Below are 23,942 nucleotides of genomic sequence, written 5' to 3'. Positions count from 1 at the left end.
ATAGTCTGGGTTTTCTCTGCAATTAGTATTCCAGGGAAGAACTAAGTGTGAGTGTAACATACATGTGTATATGTGCACGTGCACACACACACACACACACACACACACACACACACACACACACACACACACACATACAGCCTACTTTCCACTCAGGCAAAATTTCATTCACCTCAGTTTTGCTAGCATTTCCAAGGTAAGACTGATTTCTTCCTAAATCATTGCATTAAAAGAGAGGGATTCTATGATATTACCTTTTTGTGAGAGTTAGTGATAAAAATGTCACTTGCCAGTTATGATGCAATTAAATGGTCTAGGCAAAACAGTTAAAATAATTCCAGGGTTCAAATGGCTACATATTCTGAGCATGGAATCTTCTTATCTCAAAGAAGCACCATTGGAATCTTTCAATCACATTCCACTGCTCAGAGCTGGCTTTGCCCGGCGCCTAATAAAAAACAGAATTAAAGCAAAGCAGTTAGATCAAACAGCAGGGCCAGGGTGAGCAATCTGACACTCAGAATGAATTTTAAGAGGGAATGCAGAAGGTTCAGTTTATCAACCCTGACACTTCTCATGGCTTAAATTAATCCGATACTTGCTAATTCTTTCCATCAGTAGTTGCTGTGAAAATTTGTATCTCATGCTATCTCCTGCAGTTTTGATACCCAAAATTTAGAAGTATTTTACATTCTCAGTTATTTTGAGAGCACTAAGGAATATTTAATTTCCTTAAATACACACACACACAAAACCCATGCACACACACACATGATATAATCAATGGGACTGATAATAATTCTGTTAATACACCAACAGAATAAAATCCATCATTTTTAAAGTGAATATAAAAGTCCTTTAGGGACGCCAATAAACAAACCATTTCTATGAAAACAAAGAGCTACATTCTTAAGTCCTGTAAGACATAGGAAGATAGAAATTTATGAGACCTTAAAGATCATATAAAGCAATGATTTCATTTTATATATGGTGAGGCAACTGAATCCAGAGAGCCCAAACAACATACATAAAATAACATGGAACAAGTGAGAAAAAAGTTAGGGACTCTGTTCTCCAATGCAGCTTCACTTAAAAGAATGGATTGGTATCTAATTTAGGATATAAACCTTATACTGAGTTTGTCTGTTTAGAATAAGTTTTAAAAATTTATTTATTTATTTTAATTGGAGGATAATTACTTTACAATATAGTGATGGCTTTTGCCATAGAGTGACGTGAATCGGCCATAGGCATATGTGTCCCCTTCTTCCTGAATCCTCCTCCATGGTTTTTATAGTTATCTGTGTACTTGTCTTCTCCACCTCGTAGCTGGTGAATTCTCTGAGAATAGGTACTGTATGTCTCATATATCTTGTACCACTAAACCCATCTTTATGTCCCATGCAGTGGTTCAGCACAGGGTCTGAGCATGGATACACTTTAGTAAGTGATGCCTTTGCATAGCCTGGTCTTCAACTCTCTGGCTAGCTTATTATTTATAGAGCTAAGTCTATTTACTTGGAAGCAAATGATGAGCAGACCTAAAGAGAAAAATTTAGACTAGGGTCCACATGAAAAGATAGTCTAAATGCAACATAGTTAGATCTTATTTTTAGATCATGATTATCAAATAGAATTGTTGAGGCGGAAGGGACCTCAGAGATCCTACATATAAATACCTCTCCTAAAAAAAAGGAAAGAGGTCTGTGTATCTTACTGAGTGCTCAGAAATGAGGGCACTATACTGGGAGTTCTCTTCTCCAAGGGATCTGAAGTCTAAGTTGATTTCTTCTTATTTTAATTGATGCATTAATTTAGCAAACATTCATTGAGTCACTATCTCTTAAGTCACTTAGCTAGATTCTACAGAGAAAAAAAAGCTGATTCGGGCAGAGGTCTTTATGTAATTAATTACGAAACAAATTAAGTATTATCTGTTAAGAGAAATGTAATTAAAATATGAAGTGGGTTCAAATGAGAGATGTTTATTTGGTCTGGGAATACCAGGATGAGCCTAAAAGAGAAGATCACAAATGAACTGTGTATTGCTGGCTGGTAGGATTTAAAAATTTGAGAAGGGGGGTGGCCATAAGAGGAAAATCTAGGAGTGGTTAAGGCATAGAAATGTCAAGAGAAATAAAAAAGTCATTAGTTTCTTTTCCCTTTTTAGCCAAAAAAAAATCAGTAATATATAATCCTTAATATTATGTTATATGCTTATAATATAGCAGCTATTATTATAAAACAAATAATAAATATTGTTATTATATATAAATGGTATGTACATACAATGTATATTATACATATATGTATAACTCATTTGTATATATATATGTAGTAATATGTTCTATTTTTATTGTATACTGGTAATATAGTGTTTTATAGTATTTTAAATATTTGTAGCATGGTATTATTTATATTCATTTGGCAAAAGCCATGCTAAAAGCATTGGCTATATGGTCAGGAAAAAGAGAAACAGCAGGCTTGAAATTAATTGTTAGGCTATCCATGCTCTCCTTCTGCTCTGCACTTGGTTTCCATGGAAACCTTCCAGAGGACCTTGTAAGTCAGTGACTGACCAAAGCTGGTTTGCTGGGCCCTTTGAAATGAGGTGTAAGCTTGAAGGTCAGAGAAAATGTAGTAAAATTGCACTGGCTGAATAATTTTCAAAGCCCATTGAACATAATTAGGCCTATTATCTTCCACCCATAATTCTATTCCTAGCCATCATATTACCAGGTCCCTGACCACATCCAGATACATGTATATAACTTACGTCACTATGTATCTCTTGGGAAGTCACAATTTAAGGTCATTTCAAATGTGTAAGTGGGTTTCTTAGGTGGCTGAGTGATAAAGAACCAGCCTGCCAGTGGAGGAGACGCAAGAGACACATGTTCGAGCCTTGGCTCAGGAAGATCCCCTGGAGGAGGAAAGGGCAACCCACTCCAGTATCATTATCTGGGAAATGCCATGGACAGAGAAGCCTGGGAGGCTACAGTCCATTAGGTTGCAGAGTCAACATGACTGAGCACTCATACAAACATACAAAGAAGATATATAGTGGGCAACTGTTGTTCCTATGGGACAAACTCAGATGCACAAAATGTAGCTTCCTTTATTTTTCCATACCTAACTTATTTTTACCTTTACCTCCATTTCTGCCAAATGGTTGGTAGGAAAAATATCCTAGTTACATTGAAGTCAATGACATTCAAGTTACACTGATTATATTCTTCAAGTTACAAACTTAGTCAATTTTGAACTTTCTACCCTCATCCTTCATTTCCCCAGGGTTGATTTTGAACTCTGCAACTACAAGGCTACAGCACTGATGAACAGGGATGTCCATTTTTCCACTTTGATAACACCTTCCTGTGGCCTTCTCTGATATGTACTGTGACCCGTGATGGTGTTTGGTCAACTCTATCTGCCCAGAGATCTGCTGAAAGCAACTCTTTCTTACCGTGGTCACCCAACAGCATTGTTATCCAACATTGACATCCAACATCATTATCCCATGGAGACTTCCCTCATCATAAACTGAAGACACCTTTAGATTTTCCCCCCAAATCTAATTGCTATAATCCCTTTAAAATTTAATTAATTAGCTGATAAAAATAATATATTGATAATTAAAAGCTAATTTTTAAAAGAAGTAAGATTACAGCAAGCGTAAGAAGTATAATTCAAAGGATGATTGAATATACCTTGAACAGTTTAGGATGGACAGGAACACACTGCTAAATTTAAAATGATAACCAACATGGACCTACCATATAGCACAGGGAACTCTGCTCAATGCTCTGTGGCAGCCTGGATAGAAGAGGGGCTTGGGGGAGAATGGATACATGTGTATGTATGGCTGAGTCCCTTCGTAGTTCTCCTGAAACTATCACAACATTGTTAATAGGCTATACAGCAATATAAAATAAGAAGTTAAGAAAAAATTAAAAAATGAAATCAAGTTGACAAATGAAGCATAAAACTCACAAATATAAATATATTTCTTTGATTAAATTCAGTATCAATTAATTTATTTCACATAAAACAACATAATCATTTAGATCAAATCAGCACATTTAGGATTTTATAGGCTTTATAGTATTTTTTTTTTGCATTTATTTTTGCTTATTACTATAGAAAGGTTGAAAGCAACCATTCACATCTAGTTTCAAATTAGAGACAACAAACTTAAGAAAATGTACAGTCAACAAGAATATTTTTTTCTGTTTGTATATAATTCAAGTTGAAATACCAACAATCCAGATTCAGCATTTCACCTCTGGGCATATACACAAGAGATTTGGAAACATATGGTTAAACAGAAACTTATATATAAATTTTTTTAAGAGCACTATTAATAATAATCTAAAGTATGAACAACCCAGTTCAGTTTCAGTTCAGTTGCTTAATAGTGTCCAATTCTTTGCTGCATGGACTGGGGCACGCCAGGCTTCCCTGTCCACCACCAACTCCCGGAGCTTACACAAACTCATGTCCATCGAGTCAGTGATGCCATCCAACCATCTTATCCTCTGTTGTTCCCTCCTCCTCCCGCCTTCAATCTTTCCCAGGGTCTTTTCCAATGAGTCAGTTTTTTGCATCAGGTGGCAAATTATTGGAGCTTCAGCTTCAGCATCAGTCCTTCCAATGAATATTCAGGACTGATTTCCTTTAGGATTGACTGGTTGGATCTCCTTGCAGTTCAAGGGACTCCAAGAGTCTTCTCCAACACCACAGTTGAAAAGCATCAATTCTTCAGCATTCAGCTTTGTTTATAATCCAACTCTCACATCCATACATAACTACTGGGAAAACCATAGCTTTGACTAGATGGACCTTTGTTGGCAAAGTAATGTCTCTGCTTTTTAATATGCTGTCTAGGCTGGTCATAGCTTTTCTTCCAGTGAGCAAACACCTTTTAATTTCATGGCTGCAGTCACCATCTGCAGTGATTTTGGAGCCCAAAAAAATAAAGTCTTTCACTGTTTCCATTGTCTCCCCATCTATTTGCCATGAAGTGATGGGACCAGATGCCATGATCTTAGTTTTCTGAAAGTTGAGTTTTAAGCCAATTTTTTCACTCTCCTCTTTCACTTTTAGCAAGAGCCTCTTTAATTCTTCTTTGCTTTCTGCCATAATGGTGCCATAAGGGTGGTGTCATCTGCATATCTGAGGTTATCTGCATTCCTGAGGCAGTAACCTTAATAACCTCAGGAACAACCCATATACCCATAAAGTAATGAATGAGTAAAAAATGTACTATATCTACTCTGTGCACAATTATTTGACTACAAAAAGGAATGAAGTGCTGGTAGATGCTATGATGTAGATGAACCTTGAAAACATTATGCCAAATGAAAGAAGGCAGATGCAAAAGGCTACATAGTGTATGATTGTATTTACAGGAACTGTGCACAAAAGACAAGTCCATAACAACAAAAAGGTACATTATGGTGTCCTAGAGTGAGGGGTGGGAAGAAGCAATGCCTGCAAGTAGGCATGAGGGGTCTTTCTAAAGTGATAGGAATATTCTAAAATTGGATTGTGGTATTGGTGGCAAAACTGTGAAATCACTGAACTGTATACTTTAAAATGATGTGTGAATCATATCTCAAGAAACTTGTTATTAAAAAGTCAATAGTCTAGGTTCTTTTAAGACATTATTCCAGCCACTTTTAATCATACTAATTAGATGAAAATAATTAAAATAGTGCTAATTCTTAATATTTACAGGAAGATTTACAATTCAAAACCAAATTTGCACATACATTATCTCATGTTAAGTTCATAAAACTGTAATGTGAAAGGTATTATCATCTCAGGTTTACAGATAAAGAAATTTGGTGATCATCAGACAATTTGAGTAACTTGTTCACTCTCACACACCAGTCATTGTGTGGTCAGGATTTAAACCCAGATGTTATGATTCAAAATCTTACGCTTTAAGTACCACGAAGCAATCATGAGCCCTATAATTGTTCTGAGGAACAATCAACCATTGAGATGTTAAGTGTCAGGAATGAAAACTTTAATGTAGCATTAAATCTTTACTTTTCATAGATAATAAGTTGAATGTTTTCCAGCATATCTGGTAGCTCTTTCAGAATGGTCCTTGGCAAAAGTTTCATCATCATCAATACAGAGACCAATTGGTTATATCTCATTAAAAAAAAAAAAGTATTAGATTCCTCAAACTAATTAGTGAGAAAATGATGTTATCTGTAAGCCTTAGGGACTTATAACAGACTTCAGGGAATCTGGTCCCTTAGAGATGCCAGTTCTGTTTAAGCCTCTGATACCCACTCTTGAGGGAGGCTTTAGAGCCTATAGAAAGGATCAATGACTCAATGAGCTCTAGATTGGAAGTCTATTTGCATGGACCCTGACTAGCTCAAGGACAGAAACACAGCAACACCACAAGCCTAAAGACCCCAGGATCAAGCCAGTTTGTAGTCCTTTCTTGACAAGGTGACCATAAAGGCATCCATAAGAGGCACCAGAAGAACAGAAAAGTGTAAGCCTGTATTGACTTGGACCACAACACTGTTTTCATGACGGTATAAGCCTACATGCTTATTATAACATATAGTTTCCTTTCCTTTTCCCTGTATCTTTTCCTATCACTTTCTCACTCCTCTCCAACCTTTCTGCTATGTAACTTCCTTACTCTATTTTTTTCCCCATTTGCTCTAAGTAGACTCTAATACATTTTCACTCTTGTCATGGAATATAAACACAAATATATTTGTTTCACCTTGGTTCTTAACCTGCTCAGTCATAGATATCATGTGTCATTTTTCTAGTTTAGTCTAAGTAGTGATTCCTCATCATTTTGATGGCTGTGACCCCTTTTAAGAACTCGAGAATACTATGGACATTGTCCCAGAAAAATATGTGTCTGTGTGTGTATGTCTGTGTGTATCTCCCTCTCCATCCCCCCGACATGACATGCTGAAAATGATGTCAAGGGATTAAGATTCAGATTAACCACAACATAACTTGGATCTAAATTCTAATCCTGAATCTAAGACATTGGGCACTTTTGTCCTCTCTTGACCTTCATCTTTTCAAATACGATTTGAGACACAAACTGAGTTTGTCTTTTTATCTCCTTCCAGATTTAGCCATGTAGGATTTACTCTGCATTAGTTATAACATATGTCTGCTCTATGGCTCTCCGTTGTATGATGATAATAAAGATAATAATTCCTTTACAGTTAAGGAATTGTGCTATAGAATTATTCATTAGAACATTAAGATTTGGGCTCCTGGATTGTTAAATTGTTCCCTGGCCTAACTGTTCTCATAAATTTTGAGAGAAGAAATTAAAAATAACCACTTTAATATATTTACAGTGTTCTTGTCCCTGGAGAGTCATTCAAATGACTAACATTGCTTGGTGTGTCATTTCCTGGTATTCACTTCAAATCTATTATACCCAGAGTAAACACTCAGCCTGATAGTCCTTTTTCTATCCATTTTATTGTCCGACTCACCTTTCAGCCATACAACTGTATGAGGCTTCTTTTTCACCAACATGAAACCTGGACTGAGACTTTGAAAAGTTCAGAAATAATTATAAACCAACTGTAATCAGGTGACTCACGCTTAGCAAACACCTCACCAGATCTCTATTTTGGCAGGGAGAGAGAGTGTCAGAAATTACTATCTGGTAATCGTAAATAATGTGGCAAATTACTTAATCTTCTATTATGCAGTTTACTCTTCTGAGACACTGATTTTCAGTCATAAGTAACGTGGCAAATTATTATTCTGTTTACTCTTCTGTAAATGGGGAATAATAATATAACTACTACAGATGGTTGTTAAGAGGATTAAATATTGTTTGTTGTTAAGAGGATTAATGTATATAAAGGGCCGATAATCGTGTCATCTAGCTCAGAGTGAGTACTAACTATTAGTTATTATTTATTTAATTTACTGATTTTTAACAGTACATTGGAGCCAGATAATAATGTGAGGAGTGGTGAGGGGAAGGGATGAAGACAGGACTCATAATTCCCTAGACTTCTCAAGTGCTCCCAGTTCCTCTCTTGTGTTCTATATTTTGTACTCATCTATATTTTCATAAATGCAAGGAGCAATTTTCCGTTTTTTGGTTACATCTTTAGCCCTGAACTTCTCCTTGGTTTCGGAGTCATGCATTCAACTGCACTTTGGATATCATCAATTGCTTGGTCCATAGGTTCCTCAAAGTCAATAGATATAGGAACAATTCTATTATTTACCTTAAAAATAGATTTTCATTCTATAATTCACTTAGTTCCATATTTCATTGAATAGCACTACCATCCACCATGTTGAATTAAGAGAATAATTTAGCATTATAGGAATGAGGTTGTTTTCAATGTCTAAACTTTTGCTAATTTTGTTTTATTGTGTGTTATAATTTCTCTTCTCTGATTTGAAAACTTTCCCCTTTTTGCTCTTGGATCAATAGAATCAATAGAACGTATTCTTTTTATTCAAAACTTCAATGAAAATAAAATCAAAACATGTTACCTAAAAAAGCCATGGTCTAAATAAACTTTTATGATCTATTTTATCATAAACATTTTAGATGTCTTATTATTCCCTGAGGCAATGAAGAAAAAATGCTGAAGCATGTGAGTATGATGGGTTCCTCAAAGTTAATAATCTGTTTTTCTGATTCATTTCTGACTCATCACACACATTAGTCTTGATTTTACACTTAAAAGTTGCTTTCCCTTTGTATATTAAAAAAAGAAAACTGTTTAGGATGTTAAATTAAGTTCATCTGATTTCATATGGTTGCTTTAGGAGCAGAAAATATCCTATTTCAGATAGTTCATGAAATTTGTTATTTCTGAATCTCTTTTAGAGAATACAAAAAAAACTCTCCATAGTGTTATGAAATATTCTTTATATTCAGTGATTTACTTTATCCATAGTTTTTGAAATTTTTTTGTATGTACATTTGTGCAATGCTAATTAGAATCTTCAAATTTAGTTAAATTGAAAGAATTATAAAAGTTAATCCATATCTCTTCCCTACTTAGATCAGAAATAGGATACATAATATATCCACATATTTTAGTAAAGAAAAACTTATTGCCATTTTAGGCTGTTTCTTTTACCAATATCTTCCATATGGACGAAGATGAAAATGTGAACACTGTAACATCTCATGATTGAAGGAATGGCATGCTGGAAAGAATACAGTGTATTGTGCATTATTGATGACAGTTCAAATGCACAAAGATGCTTTGATAGACTTGGGTGATGGGTGAATACTAAAACTATGAAACTGAACACTTATAAACTATTTATGTATGAACCTGTGTTTTCACAAAAACCGGCATTAAAAAATGGTTTCAGCACTAAATAACAGAAACTGGTGTGAAAACGTCTTTTTAGCTTCACATATGAATAATTCAATTTCAGACCCCAGTGTTCTCAAGGTTGCTTTGAAAGTTCATGAAATGTATTAGTGCAGTGGCAGAAATAGAATAAGAAATGCAGGGTAACAGCTCGCATTGTGTAACTGTCTGGAATGTTTAACAATAATAGACAGGAAGAGTATAGTGAAAAAAAATCGCAAAGGAGGAACTCAGTGACAACTTGGCAAGGGTGTTTATGGAGAAATCTAAATTTAACAAAATGAATGACCGAGCCACATTGTCTTGTCTTCTCAGTTTAGAAAATACAATAATATTTTCTTTTATCTGCATTTCCATAGTTATTTTTTTCCTTTTCCAATTATGATATAATGGATTTAGAATCCTTGGTGTCTAATTCTGGATCTGCCATGAGTTATATATGAGAAATTCAACAATTTATTTAATCTCTCTGAATCATAATTTCTTCATCATCTATGAAATACAAATATTATTCCTATCTTACATATAGGACTCTGTTATTGTTTAGTCACTCAGTCGTGTTACATTCTTTGTGACCCCATGGACTGTAGCCCACCAGGCTCCTCTGCCAGTAGGATTTCCCAGGCAAGAATACTGGAGTGGGTTGCCATTTCCTTCTCCAGGGGATCTTCCCTTATCAGTCACTATTAAGGCTTAACTCAAAAATGGTCATAAAAATTCTCTGTAAACTAGAAACATGTCTCGTTTTTTCCTTTTCTTTTCTCTACTCTATTTTGTTTTCCTTCCCTTTCTCTTTTCTTTCCTTCATCAGTTTTCAAGCCTTCTACTCTCTTTGCCACTTGCTCCTCTCTATCTGGTAATAATAAAACAATGTCTGTCCAGATACCAGCCTGCCTTCAGTCCTTACCCCAGAGATGGCACCTCTTTCTGGGGTATTTGCTATTCTTGATGTCTCAGTCACAATAAGCTTTACCCTTCCATGAATAGAACCTATGACTGTCTTTCTTTTTATGAATCTATTGGTCACAAGCTGTAGATTTTGGTGCTATGGGTCATTTAATTTACTGTCACTTCCCCTCTTTCCAGGATAAAAATCTAACTTTTATGGAGATAAGGAATCACACTTTGGTTAAAGAGTTCATCCTGCTGGGCATCCCTCGAACCCAGGGGCAGGAAGTTGTGCTGTTTGTGGTGTTCTTCATCTTCTACGTCTGCACTCTGCTAGGAAATCTGCTCATCCTGCTAGCCGTGGCGTCCGATTCCCGCCTCCACACTCCTATGTATTTCTTTCTTTGTAACCTCTCTGTGCTGGATATTGGTTTCTCTTCTGTGAGCACCCCAAAGATGTTGGCCAACCTGCTGGTGAAGAGCCGGGTCATCTCCCTGGGTGGCTGCGTGTCCCAGGTCTTCTTTTACCACTTTCTAGGCTGCACGGAGTCTCTGCTCTACACAGTGATGGCGTATGACCGATTTGCTGCCATCTGCCATCCACTGCGTTATGCCATCATCATGAACCGTCGGGCGTGTGCCCTGCTGGTGGCTGGCACCTGGGTTCTTAGCTCATTTCATGCCATAAGTCTCACTACACTGACCTTCCAGTTGCCATACTGCGGGTCTAATGAGATAGATTATTTCTTCTGCGACATCTTTCCTGTTGTCAAATTGGCCTGTGGTAACACACTCATCATTGAGACAGTGAGCTTCACCAACATTGGCCTCGTGCCCATGATCTGTTTCCTCCTCATCGTTTCCTCCTACATGCGCATCGTCATTGCAGTGGTACAGATGCACTCGGCTGAGGGGCGGCACAAGGCAGCGTCTACCTGTGTCTCCCACCTCTCTGTGGTCACTCTGTTCTTTGGGCCTTGTGCTCTTGTCTATACCCAGCCGTCTTTGAGCGAGGTGCTGGTCACTCCAGTGCAAATCTTTGCAAGTGTAATCACCCCCATGCTGAACCCCACAATCTACACTTTGAGAAACAAAGATGTCAAGGGAGCCCTGAAGAAACTGGTTGGGGGCCAGATTGTTTCAGAAGGAGGTCACTAGTCACTTGTGGGTAAAGCTGATTTTTTTCCCTCCTCATTTGCATATTAAATTAGTTTTTTTAAGTATATCTATGATATTGTAAAGTTCTTTCTGCCATAAAGAGAGTGGGGAAGCAACTCTAACTGATCCAAACTGGTGGCATTTTCCCCATCTCAGAGATGAGGCATCAGCAAATGTTTCCTCTAAAGGTCCAGGTAGTATGTATTTTAGGCTTTGGGAACCAGAGGGTCTCTATCATAAATACAAAATTCTGCTATGGTAGCAAGAAAACAGTCATAGAATGAATGAATAAACATAAACAAATGAAACAAGACAAGCCTTGATCCTGTGAAATTCTATTTACAAAAATAGGCTGCAGGCAGGATATTCCCCACAAGCCATAGTTTGCTGATCTTTGTCAGAGGTTAGTTGAATTTGAAATCAGTTTTTTCTAGGCTACGTTGATAGTGGTTTAAGACTAGACTCTGATGTGGGCTGAGTCCCAGCAGGGCACAAGTTGAACTATTGATCAAGGATGGTCAGGGAAGGGATGGGTGTCAGGAACACAGGGAGCACATCCTGAAGAGAAATCCACAGCATCTCAGTGAGACCTGCTCACTGCCACAGGCTCATCTGAATATGACCCATGCTAAAGTTTGGTCACCTGATGCAAAGAAGAGAAATCCTGATGCTGGGAAAGACTGAGGGCAGGAGAAGGGGGTGACAGAGGATGAGATGTTGGATAGCATCACCAACTCAATGGACATGGGTTTGAGCAAACTCCAGGAGACAGTGAGGGACTGGGAAACCTGGCATGCTGCAGACCATGGGGTTGCAAAGAGCCAGACACGATTTAGTGACTGAACAACAACAATGCCAAAAATAATGGGCTTCCCAGGTGGCTCAGTGGTAAAAAATCTACCTGCCAAGCAGGAGATGCAGGTTCAATCTCTGGGTTGGGAAGATCCCCTGGAGAAGGAAATGGCAACCCCCTTCAGTACTCTTGTTTGGGAAATCCCATGGACAGAGGAGTCTGGTGGGCTACAGTCCATGGGGCTGCACAGATTCAGACACAATTTAATGATTAAACAACAGCAACCCTGCCTAGAAGTGTACTGATACCTTTGGTCCTGGTGCTAGAGGTGGTTTGCGGCCAGTTTTCTTAGGCTTGAAGGTCATAGAGGTCATTATAGTAGTAGTGTTAGTCACTTAGTCATGTCCGACTCTTTGTCACCCCATGGACTGTGGCCCGTCAGGCTCCTCTGTCCATGGGATTCTCCAGGCAAGAATACTGGAGTGGATTGCTGTTTCCTTCTCCAGAGGATCTTCCCAACCCAGGGATCAAACCCAAGTCTCCTGCATTGCAGGCGGATTCTTCACCATCTGAGCTACAGGGAAGATGCATAGAGGTCATTACTGTTGCTTATAAAAGCAATTTATGTTTACCTCAGAAGTTGCTCAGCTTCCCTCTGTTGGTATCAATCACCTCATTAGCATCCCAGCTGTGAAACCCCAAAGGTGACTGGCTGGGCACCTTGGAATATTCTGTTGAAATCACTACCAAGTTTTGTCACAAGATAGGATTATTTTATCTCAGTTTAGCAGAGTTGTCAACAGAGTGAATCTCCTCCTGAAGCCTTTAGTTTTTAGACTCCATGCTCAATGGGAAAGGGCACAATATGTGTGTTATGTGTGTGTTCATGTGTGTTACTATAGTTTATTCCAGTGTGACCAGGCCCTCTGAGGGAGCTGAGAAGTAAAGATAGTTCTCTAGTTGGGACCATGGACTTTGCATGTTTTATTCACACTCCGTGTATTCTGGGAACCTACATAAGTTCTTATTTAACTAACTGAGCAAACTGTGTTATTAGGTGGTACGGGCAACTTGAGCTGGCCTCAGCCTAACCAGATAGAAAGATACAGATAAAGCCTTCTTTCTAGTGATATTGGGCTAAGTTCTTTTTTCCCATTTCCACATAAAAACAAATCCAACAAAATCCATGGTGCCAAGCCCCCAGAATATTTGAAGTGGCTAGTATATTGGAGGGGGCTTCCCTTGTAGCTCAGTCGGTAAAGAATCTGTCTGCAATGCAGGAGACCCGGGTTCGATTCCTGGGTCAGGAAAATCTCCTGGAGAAGGAAGCAGCAACCCACTGCAGTATTCTTGCCTGGAGAATCCCATGCACAGAGGAGCCAGGCCGGCTACAGTCCATGGGGTCGCAAGAATCGAACACAACTTAGCCACTAAACTACTACTACTACGATAGTATACTGGAGCGACTTCCCTGGTGAACCAGTGGTTAAGACTCTGTGCTTCTGATGCAGGGGACGTGGGTTCGATCCTTGGTTGGGGAACTAAGATACCACATGTTGTGCAGAGTGGTCAAAAAAATAAATTAAATTAACAAGTGCTTAGTATACTGGAGCTCCTCTTTTGCCATTCCTAATTCTCTGGAAGAATATAAAATACACGTTTCTTCCAAAGGACAGAATCCAAGTGTTATAGACACATTGGCAAGATCATACCAACTTCTGAATTTGACCTTTTCTAGAAAGATTGTCATTAACCATGGTTCTTGTGGCATGGGTAGAAGTCTGTGTGTCTATTATTCTTAATATTATTTTTCCTTATGGATCCATTTGTGTATTCTTACTTTCTATTTTTGTAATTATTCAACAGAGGTTTGGAAAAGGATTGAAAGTGTTAGTTGTTCAGTTGTATCCAACTCTTTGTGATCCTGTGAACTGTAACCCACCAGGCTCCTTTGTCCATGGAATTCTCCAGGCAAGAATACTGGAGTGGGTTACCATTTCCTTCTCTAAGGGATCTTCCCGACCTAAGGATTGAACCCAAGTCTCCTGTATTGCAGGCAGATTCTTTACTGTCTGAGTCACCAAGAAAAGAACTATCCGTCTGAAATCTTGGTGTCTAGTCTAGGAAGTAAGAGAACCAAAAGAATGACTCAAGAAAAGTTGTCTATATATGGAAATATAACACTGATAGGAACTTGGGACAATTGGCAGTTGTCAGGCTTTATCCTCACGTCTGTTCTCAAGTACATTGAATTTTTGATTCATAGAGGTTTATTTATTTATTTTTTTAATCTGCTACTTTCATCTCCTGAGAGACCATTGCCTTGCATCTCCTAGAACACACTATTTCAAATGAACTAATGGTGGAGAAACCTTAATAGCATTTCTAATTCTTCCTAATATCATTCTATGATGTCACAGTTTATAAGTATTAAAATTCCTTCTTAATACAGTTGCTTATTTTCCCGTTAACAACACTCTGTTCATCACACCTTGTTTACCTCTAGTGCACATGCCATAGGTAGTATTGAGTAAAGGATGTCATCCAACAGGTCCTAGCATATGAAACTGAAAGGTATCAATGTGCCTTACTGTACCAAAACTCAGAGCATCCAAGGTTAATCACAGGAAGGAAAATCTTCAGTCCTTTTACAAAACAGTCTCAAATTTGTCCTGTGTCTCACTTTCTCCTTGTTGGCTCCCGCCCTTTGATTAATCAGAGGTACGCATGTTGCAAGTTGACAATCTGAACCTCGTTTAGGCAAGACATTTTTTTCTCTGATTAAAAAAAATGATGTTATTAAAAGGATAGCAATAGAAACAAGGGATATGAAAACTGAGAACAAGTAAATGTAAAAAACAGATTGAGTTGTGAAGGCAGATATCACTGTCTCAGCAATGACTTCATGAAAGTGTCTTCTCTTGGGGAAAGGAAAACACCGGTTTAAGATGCAAAAGTGTGCTAGCAAAGAGATGTGGCCTGAAAAGACAAACCTCCAGGAAATGAAGTACTAAAAATAAGATAGGAGCTGTCACTGTTTAGCTAGAGAATGTGTATGGGGGAGATAGAATGAATTTCCAGACATGAAGAGCAACTTGACTCCAACACAAAGAAATACAAAACATGGAGGGAAGAAGTCATTTATTCATTCAGTAGATGTTTGTTGAGCAGTCTTATGTCTAAGGCACAATCTAAATGCTTTTATACCTGAAATACTGTCAAGTCTAAAATCACTAGGGGCTATTGACAAACCAGATGCAGAAATGTCAGAAAGCCCAAAGAGCAAGTTATATGAGAAACGGTTGTTGGAAATTAGATTGTTTAGACAAAGAGAAAGCAGATATAACCAAGGATCTCAAATTTGTAATGGGATGCTGAATGAAAAAAGGGTTAGATTCTATTGGTAATATGCAAAGAGTAAAACAAGGAACATTTGCTAGAAAACTCAAAGAGGTAGGCTTTAAATGGAGGAGATAATTACTACAGGTCTGCTTGGAAAGAGTGTCATTCTTGGCCCAGAAGCACTGGAGTGCATTCTAGCTGTGACAGAGGATATTCTAAATTATTCAGCAGCCTTTTCAAATTGGGGGTTTCAAAACCCACAGAGATTTCCTGGAAATGATCCCTGCACTTCATATCGGTAAGGAGAACAATGGTGTACTTTTTTCCAATATGTTTTTTTAAACTAAAATGAGCTAATGAAAATATTTTAATGCAGTTTTCCCTAAATAAAAGCTCTGAAAGCCCCTGTGTGGTTTGAATAAACAAGAGCAGCATTTGAGGCTATGAGACTATATGCTCACGATTTGGTCACTGATTTGTTGATGTGCATGCTTAGTCATTCAGTTGTGTCCGGCTCTCTGCAACCCCATGGACTATAGCCCACCAGGCTCCTCTGTCCATGGAATTCTCCAGGCAAGAATACTGGAGTGGGTTGTCATTTATTCCTCTAGGGGATCTCCCACCCAGGGACTGAACTGGAGTCTCCTGTGTCTCCTGAATTGCCCGCAGATTCTTTACTTTCTGAGCCTTGGGAAAGTCTGATTTGTTGATATTGTGTAAAAATAACAATTGATTACCTATTGCATCTTTAAATTGTTTGTCTTAACTGTTTATATGTAATTATATTCACATCGGACTAATGGTTAAAAAGAGGAGGCATGAGGAAAAATGATACTGAGATTCAAACTAATACGGAGGGTAAATGTGTGTGTGCGTGCAGTCGCTGTTGTTTCTGACTCTGTGCAATCCTATGGACGATAGCCAGCCAGGCTCCTCTGTCTATGGGGTTTTTCCAGGAATGTTGGAATGGGTTGCCATTTACAGAAGATAGATGGATTGACATAAATAACACATTTGGCTCATGTTGAACTTCAGAAATTGTACTCATCTCAAATTTTGGTCTCTGGTTTAAAATCATCTTTAGGATATATAGCAACAATGACAACAAAGGTTGTGTTTCTTTTGCTGAGGATATAGACTTTGCACCTGGTTTTTAAAATAAATGATGTGTTTATAAATAAAAGACTGAATCTTTCACTTTTTAACATTATTTTTTAAAAATTTAAAGCATGAAGTGTTAAAATTTAAGCAGTGATTTTTAAAAACTGTTTTTGTCCAGGTATATGTCTTAACACTCAATGACATTTTAGTCTGTACTTTCTGTACATATTTGGTAAACTAGCCAAACAGAATAAGATGTGAAAAAAATTATGTGGTAATAAATTATTTGTTGTTTTCCATAATCAATTCAAGATAAATCAATAGGGTACATTCTTTAGTGGTTAGAAATATATACATATATATGTTTTATATATTTTTATAATAGTACTTAAAATTAATAACATTTTTATTTATTAGTTTTTAAAATTGTTTTTCTTGTGAAATATCTTGTGTATTAAAATACAAAATTTAAAGAATATTAGTAAATTCACGGGAGCTTTTCAGCCGGTACAGTATATAGAATATAATCTAGAAGTTCCCTTTGTGTAATTTTGTCATCCTCATCCTCTCAGCAGTTGTTAGACAGCTGAATTTTTGTTAAGAAAATACCTTCCTTTTATTTATGAATTTGCCACTATGAGTGCATATAAAGAATATATTATTTTTTTTCTTCTGGTTTTGAAATTTGTTTAAAAAGACTAACGTGATTGTCCTTATTACCATCAAACTTGCTTTTGAGATTGATCAGTCTTAACCCATATGGTGTTTTATTCAGTAATAATCTTTGCAGCAGTATATCTATTTTTTTTAGTATTTTAAGAAAGTCAAAATTTAGCATCATTCATCTTTTCGCTTTTTGTTTTCTTTATTTCATTAGTTTATGCTTTTATTTATTTATTTTACTTCTTTGAAAATTAGATGGCTCTTTGCCACATAAAAGATCAGCAGTTCTCACATTTCTGACATCTGTGTTCAAGAGTCAAGTTTCTTGACGTCCTTTAAGTAGGACAAGTTCCAGACTCAGCAAACATGTTTTGTGCTTAGTTGCACATAGTTGTATAAGTTATTAATAAATATTTGCTGATCAATACACTAATAGAATTTTGGGAAAGTCCTGTGGAGAACAGTTTCTCATTCAGGGAAGTCAACTATGCCAATTGAGAATTCTACTTTTAGGAGAATCTGATATTATAAATTATGTTTCCAAACCAAAGTATCATAGAAAAGTGTATGGGCTAAAGAGAAACTGAGATAAAGTATATGAAATTGGATATTTAAAAGCCTGAGTTATATGGTTCCTATTTCTTATTCTAAAAGTATACCCTGAAACTGGGGAAATGGTTTCTACATATGTCCTAACGTTGAGCTGTACCTCTTAGCTTTTCTCTAACTTCCCCAGGTTATGCACAGAAGTGGAAAATATAGATATGGCTCTATCATGTTCACATCACAGTAATGTCACAGAGGAGTTACCATCACTCACTTCTAATTATTCCCTTTGCTCAACAACCCCTGCAAAATAGGACTCATTCAGGAATGGGGTTCCCCAAGGGCTTCAAGAGCATTTAAATTTCCACTATGAGAAAACAATGTTGCTATTAGTGTTTTGGAAGAGATCTTTACAGAAGGCAGAGGGACTTTCAGCTTTCTGTCACTTAATCTGAGTTTATTTCACTAAGAAGAAAGAACTTTTCAGATTATGAGGGGAGATCCCTGATCCTGGCTTGTGGTATGACATCAGAAGCAAATTTGGGTGACAGATCCTAGAGACACAAACAATACAGGGATGAAATTTTCTCCTTGCTAGTCATGTAAGTGCCACCCTCATCTCTCTCTCTTTTTAAGTCCTCTTTTCTTCCTCAGGTATCCGGTGGAAAGGATAATTTGGAGTCCCTGGTTTACAAATGGTCTCAAAGTCCAGGAAACAAACAGAAACTTGTGGCTAAGAATAGAACACTGCTTGCTTGGTTTGTCATTTACCTCATGATGTTGGCTCACCAACTCCAAATCTCCTTTCTTTACAACCAGGGCTTTGGTGTTGATTCAAAATAATTAAAAGATTGGCCACTTAAATGAGCCTATCCCTGGACACCTTCAGTCCATTTCTCTCCCTCTGTGTGACTCTCTTGATAAGATATCCAGGTCTCTCTCTCTTCCCTTTTTTGGAGACTTCAGATTATGTGGGTTTCTCAGGTGGCTCAATAGTAAAGAATCCGCCTGCAATGCAGGAGCCACAGGAGATGCGGTTTTGATCCCCAGGTCCGGAAGATCCCCTGGAGGAGGGCACAGCAACCCACTCCAGTATTCTTGTCTGAAGAATCCTATGGACAGAGGAGCCTGGCGGGCTACAGCTCATGGGGTCACAAAGACTGAAGCGACTTAGCATGCACTCACATACAGATTATGTAGCTCTTGTCTTGGGTCATCTTTTACAACACAAAGCAAAGCTTCTTCTTGGGTTCGGATGCCATATAGCTAACAGAGAAAGTTCAAATATTCAGAGGATGGTGCAAAAGAGAAACAGGTGTATGATCAAGCATCTTTACATGGTTGTTTAGGAAGACTAATATCTGATAGTGTCACGTAAGTCCTTGTACAAGACAAAACAACTGAATGATTTCCTTTCCAGTTATTCATGGAGTTGTTTCATCATCTCATTCATCAGATCTTTATTAAGAACCTACTCTGTGCCGGTCACTGTTTTCTGCACCAAGGGTATAGCAGTACATGTCAAAAAGTATGAACTCTTCTAGACTTTATATTTAAATGTGTGTGTGTGTGTGTGTGTGTGTGTGTGTGTGTGTGGTGGTGTTTCATGGAGAGACAAGATGGGTTTACATTGTTTACTAAGGAGAACTGGGAGCATTTTTAAAGCCTGGTGACCTCAAAAGAAAAAACATAAACAACATAGAGGCGAAGGACAAAATTTGACAAGGTCAGTAATGCCACAGTCCATCACAAGTGCACACAGTGGAAAGACTCATGTCAGGAAAAAAAAAAAAGAAAATGTTTAAATACCTAGCTCTCCCATGTATAGTAACCTCAAATTAGGCAAGTTGTTTACTCTTCCTAATGTTGAGACATTTCCTTTTCTGTACATTTATCTCAAAGGGTTACTGGGAGGATTAAATGAACTGAGATCATGTTGAGTAAACATTTCAAACTGTTATGAGGTTCAACCCTAGGTCTCACCAGAAAACAGATAAAATACAATTTTGTCAGCAGTAGTGGATCACAAATATAGTGATTCTCAAGTTTCATATCTAGAGACATTAAAGAGCCTTTATCTGGTTTTGAGGCTTCTGATAATCCTCCACTCTGAGGGAGCATATGTTTGTATGGTCATCACCCTTCCCTTTAAAAGCCTTGTTCCAACATGAAGAGTACTGTTTTAATAAAGGATATTTTCATTTAGAAACAGTATGATAAACATATTTGGTATAAAAACTATGAAGTTTTGCTATGGTAGCTGCATTCCAGGTTAAATGCTCTGTATTTTGGCTTAGACATAGAATTTCCTTAACTTTGAACCAAGACACTGTAATTTCACTCACATGTTTCATTTCTCCAGTACATTCAGTCTGCTGACACAAACCAGGACATTCTTCCACATCCTTTGCTCCCGTTTTCTTCCACAGGACTGATATTCCCGGAGATGAAGAACTGCTCTGAGGTGACTGAGTTCATCCTGTTGGGAATCCCGCACACGGAGGGGCTGGAGACTATACTCTTTGTCCTGTTCTTGCCCTTCTATGCCTGTACCCTGCTGGGAAACATGTCCATCCTTGTGACCGTTCTTTCTTCTAATCGCCTTCACACACCCATGTATTTTTTCCTGGGGAACTTGTCTGTGTTTGATATGAGTTTCTCCTCTGTGACCTGTCCTAAGATGCTGCTCTACCTCATGGGACTGAGCCCACTCATTTCCTACAAGGACTGTGTCTCCCAGCTCTTCTTCTTCCATTTCCTTGGCAGCATTGAGTGTTTCTTGTACACCGTGATGGCCTATGACCGCTTCACCGCCATCTGTCACCCTCTGCGGTATGCAGTCATCATGAACCCTAGAGTCTGTGTGGCCTTGGCTGTGGGCACGTGGCTGTTAGGATGTGTCCATTCCAGCATCCTGACTTTGCTTACCTTCACCCTGCCATACTGTGGTCCCAATGAAGTGGCTCACTTCTTTTGTGATATTCCAGCACTCTTACCCTTGGCCTGTGCTGATACATCCTTGGCCCAGAGGGTGAGCTTCACTAACGTTGGCCTAGTATCTCTAGTCTGCTTTCTCCTAATCCTTGTGTCTTATACTCGAATCACCATCTCCATCTTGCAGATTCCATCAACTGAGGGCCGTCGCCGGGCCTTCTCCACATGCAGTGCCCACCTCATCGCCATCCTCTGTGCCTATGGACCCATCATCACTGTCTACCTGCAGCCCACACCTAACCCCATGCTAGGAACTGTGGTGCAAATTCTGATGAATCTGGTGGGACCAATGCTGAACCCTTTAATCTATACCTTGAGGAATAAAGAAGTAAAAACAGCTCTGAAAAAAGTATTGTATAGGACAAACCATGTTCCTGAGATTTAAAAAGAATGGCTGGAAGGGTTGATGATGTGGAATTCTTTCTGCCCCAGTATGTGAAATTTTTCTCTGGAATTCTTACATGTGGCTTTTCAGCCCATGCTGAGTGGTGTGGATGGGTATGTCAAAATACATCATCATTTTGTCTGTTTTATTTTCTTGTATTACCTAAGCCCCTCATCATAGCTTCAGAATAGCATGTTGTTGTTATTCAGTCACTAAGTCATGCCTGACTCTTTGACCCCATGGACTGTAACCCACCCGGCTCCTCTGTCCATGGGATTCTCCAGGCAAGAAAACTGGAGTGGGTTGCCATTTCATTCTTCAGAGGATCTTATCAACCCAGGTATCAAACCCATGTCCCCTGCATTAGCAGGCAGAGTATTTACCACTGAGTACCAGAGAAACCCTCAAAATAGTATACTCTTGTTATTTTGCTTTTCTTTTGTGAAGAATTTCTTGCCACTAAAAGGAAGGAAGGTTGCCTTTGCCATGGTACTTTTCCTACCTTTCCTACTTTACTTCCTGCTAAACTTTTTGTGAGATAAGACAGTGAAAAATGAACTCCCCAGGTCAGTAGGTGCCCAATATGCTACTGGAGATCAGCGGAGAAAGAAATCCAGAAAGAATGAAGAGATGGAGCCAAAGTAAAAATAACACCCAGTTGTGGATATGATAGAAGCAAAGTCAAATGCTGTAAAGAGCAATATTGCATAGGAACCTGGAATGTTAGGTCCATGAATCAAGGCAAATTGGAAGGGGTCAAACAGGAGATGGCAAGAGTGAACATCAATATTTTAGGAATCAGCAAACTAAAATGAACTGGAATGGGTGAATTTAACTCAGAGGACCATTATATCTACTACTGTGGGCAAGAATCCTTTAGAAGAAATGAAGCAGCCATCATAGTCAACAAAATAGTCCAAAATGCAGGCTCAAAAATGACAGAATGATCTCTATTTGTTTCCAAGGCAAACCATTCAATATCACAGTAATCCACGTTTATACTCTGACCAATAATGCTGAAGAAGCTGAAGTTGAATGGTTTTATGAAAACCTAAAAGACCTTTTAGAACTAACATGAAAAAAATTGTCCTTTTCATTCCAGGGGACTGTTAAGTTAAGAGATACCTGGAGTAACAGGCAAATTTGGCTTTGGAGCACAAAAAGAAGCAGGGCAAAGGCTAACAGAGTTTTGCCAAGAGAATGCACTGGTTATAGCAAACACCCTCTTCCAACAACACAAGAGAAGACTCTACACATGGACATCACCAGATGGTCAATACTGAAATCAGGTTGATTATATTCTTTGCAGCCAAAGATGGAGAAGCTCTATAGAGCCAGCAAAAACAAGACCGGGAGCTGTCTGTGGCTCAGATCATGAACTCCTTATTGCCAAATTCAGACTTAAACTGAAGAAAGTGGTGAAAACCAGTAGACCATTCAGGTGTGATCTAAGTCAAATCCCTTATGATTATACAGTGGAAGTGAGAAATAGATTCAAGGGATTAGACCTAATAGAGTGCCTGAAGAACATTTGTGACATTGTACAGGAGGCAGTGATCAAGACCATCTCCAAGAAAAAGAAATGCAAAAAGGCAAAATGGTTGTCTGAGGAGGCCTTACAAACAGCTATGAAAAGAGGAGAAGTGAAAGGCAAAGAAGAAAAGGAAAGATATAGCCATTTGAATGCAGAGTTCCAAAGAATAGCAAGGAGAGATAAGAACATCTTCCTCAGCAATCAATGCAAAGAAATAGAGGAAAAGAATAGAATGGGAAAGACCAGAGATGTCTTCAAGAAAATTAGAGATACCAAGGAAAATTTTCATTGCAAATATGGGCACAATAAAGGACAGAAATGGTATGGACCTTACAGAAGCAGAAGATATTATGAAGAGGTGGCAAGAATACACAGAAGAACTATACAAAAAAGATCTTCATGACCCAGATATTCATGATGGTGTGATCACTCACCTAGAGACAGACATCCTGGAATGGGAAGTCCAGTGGGCCTTAGGAGGCATCACTATGAACAAAGCTAGTGGAGGTGATGGTATTCCAGTTGAGCTATTTCAATTCCTAAAAGATGATGCTGTGAAAGTGTTGCACTTAATATGCCAGCAAATTTGGAAAACTCAGCAGTGGCCACAGGACTGGAAAAGGTCAGTTTTCATTCCAATCCCAAAGAAAGGCAATGCCAAAGAATGCTCAAACTACCGCACAATTGCACTCATCTCACATGCTGGCAAAGTAATGCTCAAAATTCTCCAAGCCAGGCTTTACAAGTATGTGAACTGAGAACTTCCAGATGTTCAAGCTGGATTTAGAAAAGGCAGAGGAACTAGAGATCAAATTGCCAACATCTGTTGAATCATTGAAAAAGCAAGAGAGTTCCAGAAAAACATCTACTTCTGCTTTATTGACTATGCCAAAGCCTTTGACTGTGTGAATCATAACAAACTGTGGAAAATTCTGAAAGAGATGGGAATACTAGAGCACCTGACCTGCCTCCTGAGAAATCTGTATGCAGGTCAAGAAGCAACAGTTAGAAGTGGACATAGAACAACATTCTGGTACCAAATTGGGAGAGGAGTACATCAAGGCTATATATTGTCACTCTGCTTATTGAACTTATACACAGAGTACATCATGAGAAATGCTGGGCTGGATAAAGCACAAGTTGGAATCAAGATTGCCAGAAGAAATATCA

The 23,942-nt window shown here is 38.3% G+C and overlaps 2 protein-coding genes across 2 annotated transcripts; both read left to right on the top strand.

Annotated features, from left to right (window-relative positions):
• The first annotated feature begins 10,472 nt into the window (after window positions 1–10,472).
• On the top strand, window positions 10,473–11,414 carry LOC133068220 (olfactory receptor 10D3-like). The gene has a single exon (XM_061159379.1). The coding sequence runs from the start codon at window positions 10,473–10,475 to the stop codon at window positions 11,412–11,414; it is 942 nt and encodes a 313-aa protein (XP_061015362.1).
• Window positions 11,415–20,305: 8,891 nt separating this feature from the next.
• LOC133068212 (olfactory receptor 10D3) lies at window positions 20,306–21,238 on the top strand. Its single transcript, XM_061159369.1, has one exon. The coding sequence runs from the start codon at window positions 20,306–20,308 to the stop codon at window positions 21,236–21,238; it is 933 nt and encodes a 310-aa protein (XP_061015352.1).
• The last annotated feature ends 2,704 nt before the right edge of the window (window positions 21,239–23,942 follow it).

Source organism: Dama dama, chromosome 2 (genome assembly GCF_033118175.1).
Source record: "Dama dama isolate Ldn47 chromosome 2, ASM3311817v1, whole genome shotgun sequence".
Taxonomy (NCBI): Eukaryota; Metazoa; Chordata; class Mammalia; order Artiodactyla; family Cervidae; genus Dama; species Dama dama.
Note: the sequence above shows the minus strand (reverse complement) of the source record. Positions and strands in the feature narration are given on the sequence as shown.

Coding starts and splice junctions, on each gene's coding strand:
- LOC133068220 (XM_061159379.1), top strand. CDS start 10,473: ATGGAGATAAGGAATCACACTTTGGTTAAAGAGTTCATCCTGCTGGGC.
- LOC133068212 (XM_061159369.1), top strand. CDS start 20,306: ATGAAGAACTGCTCTGAGGTGACTGAGTTCATCCTGTTGGGAATCCCG.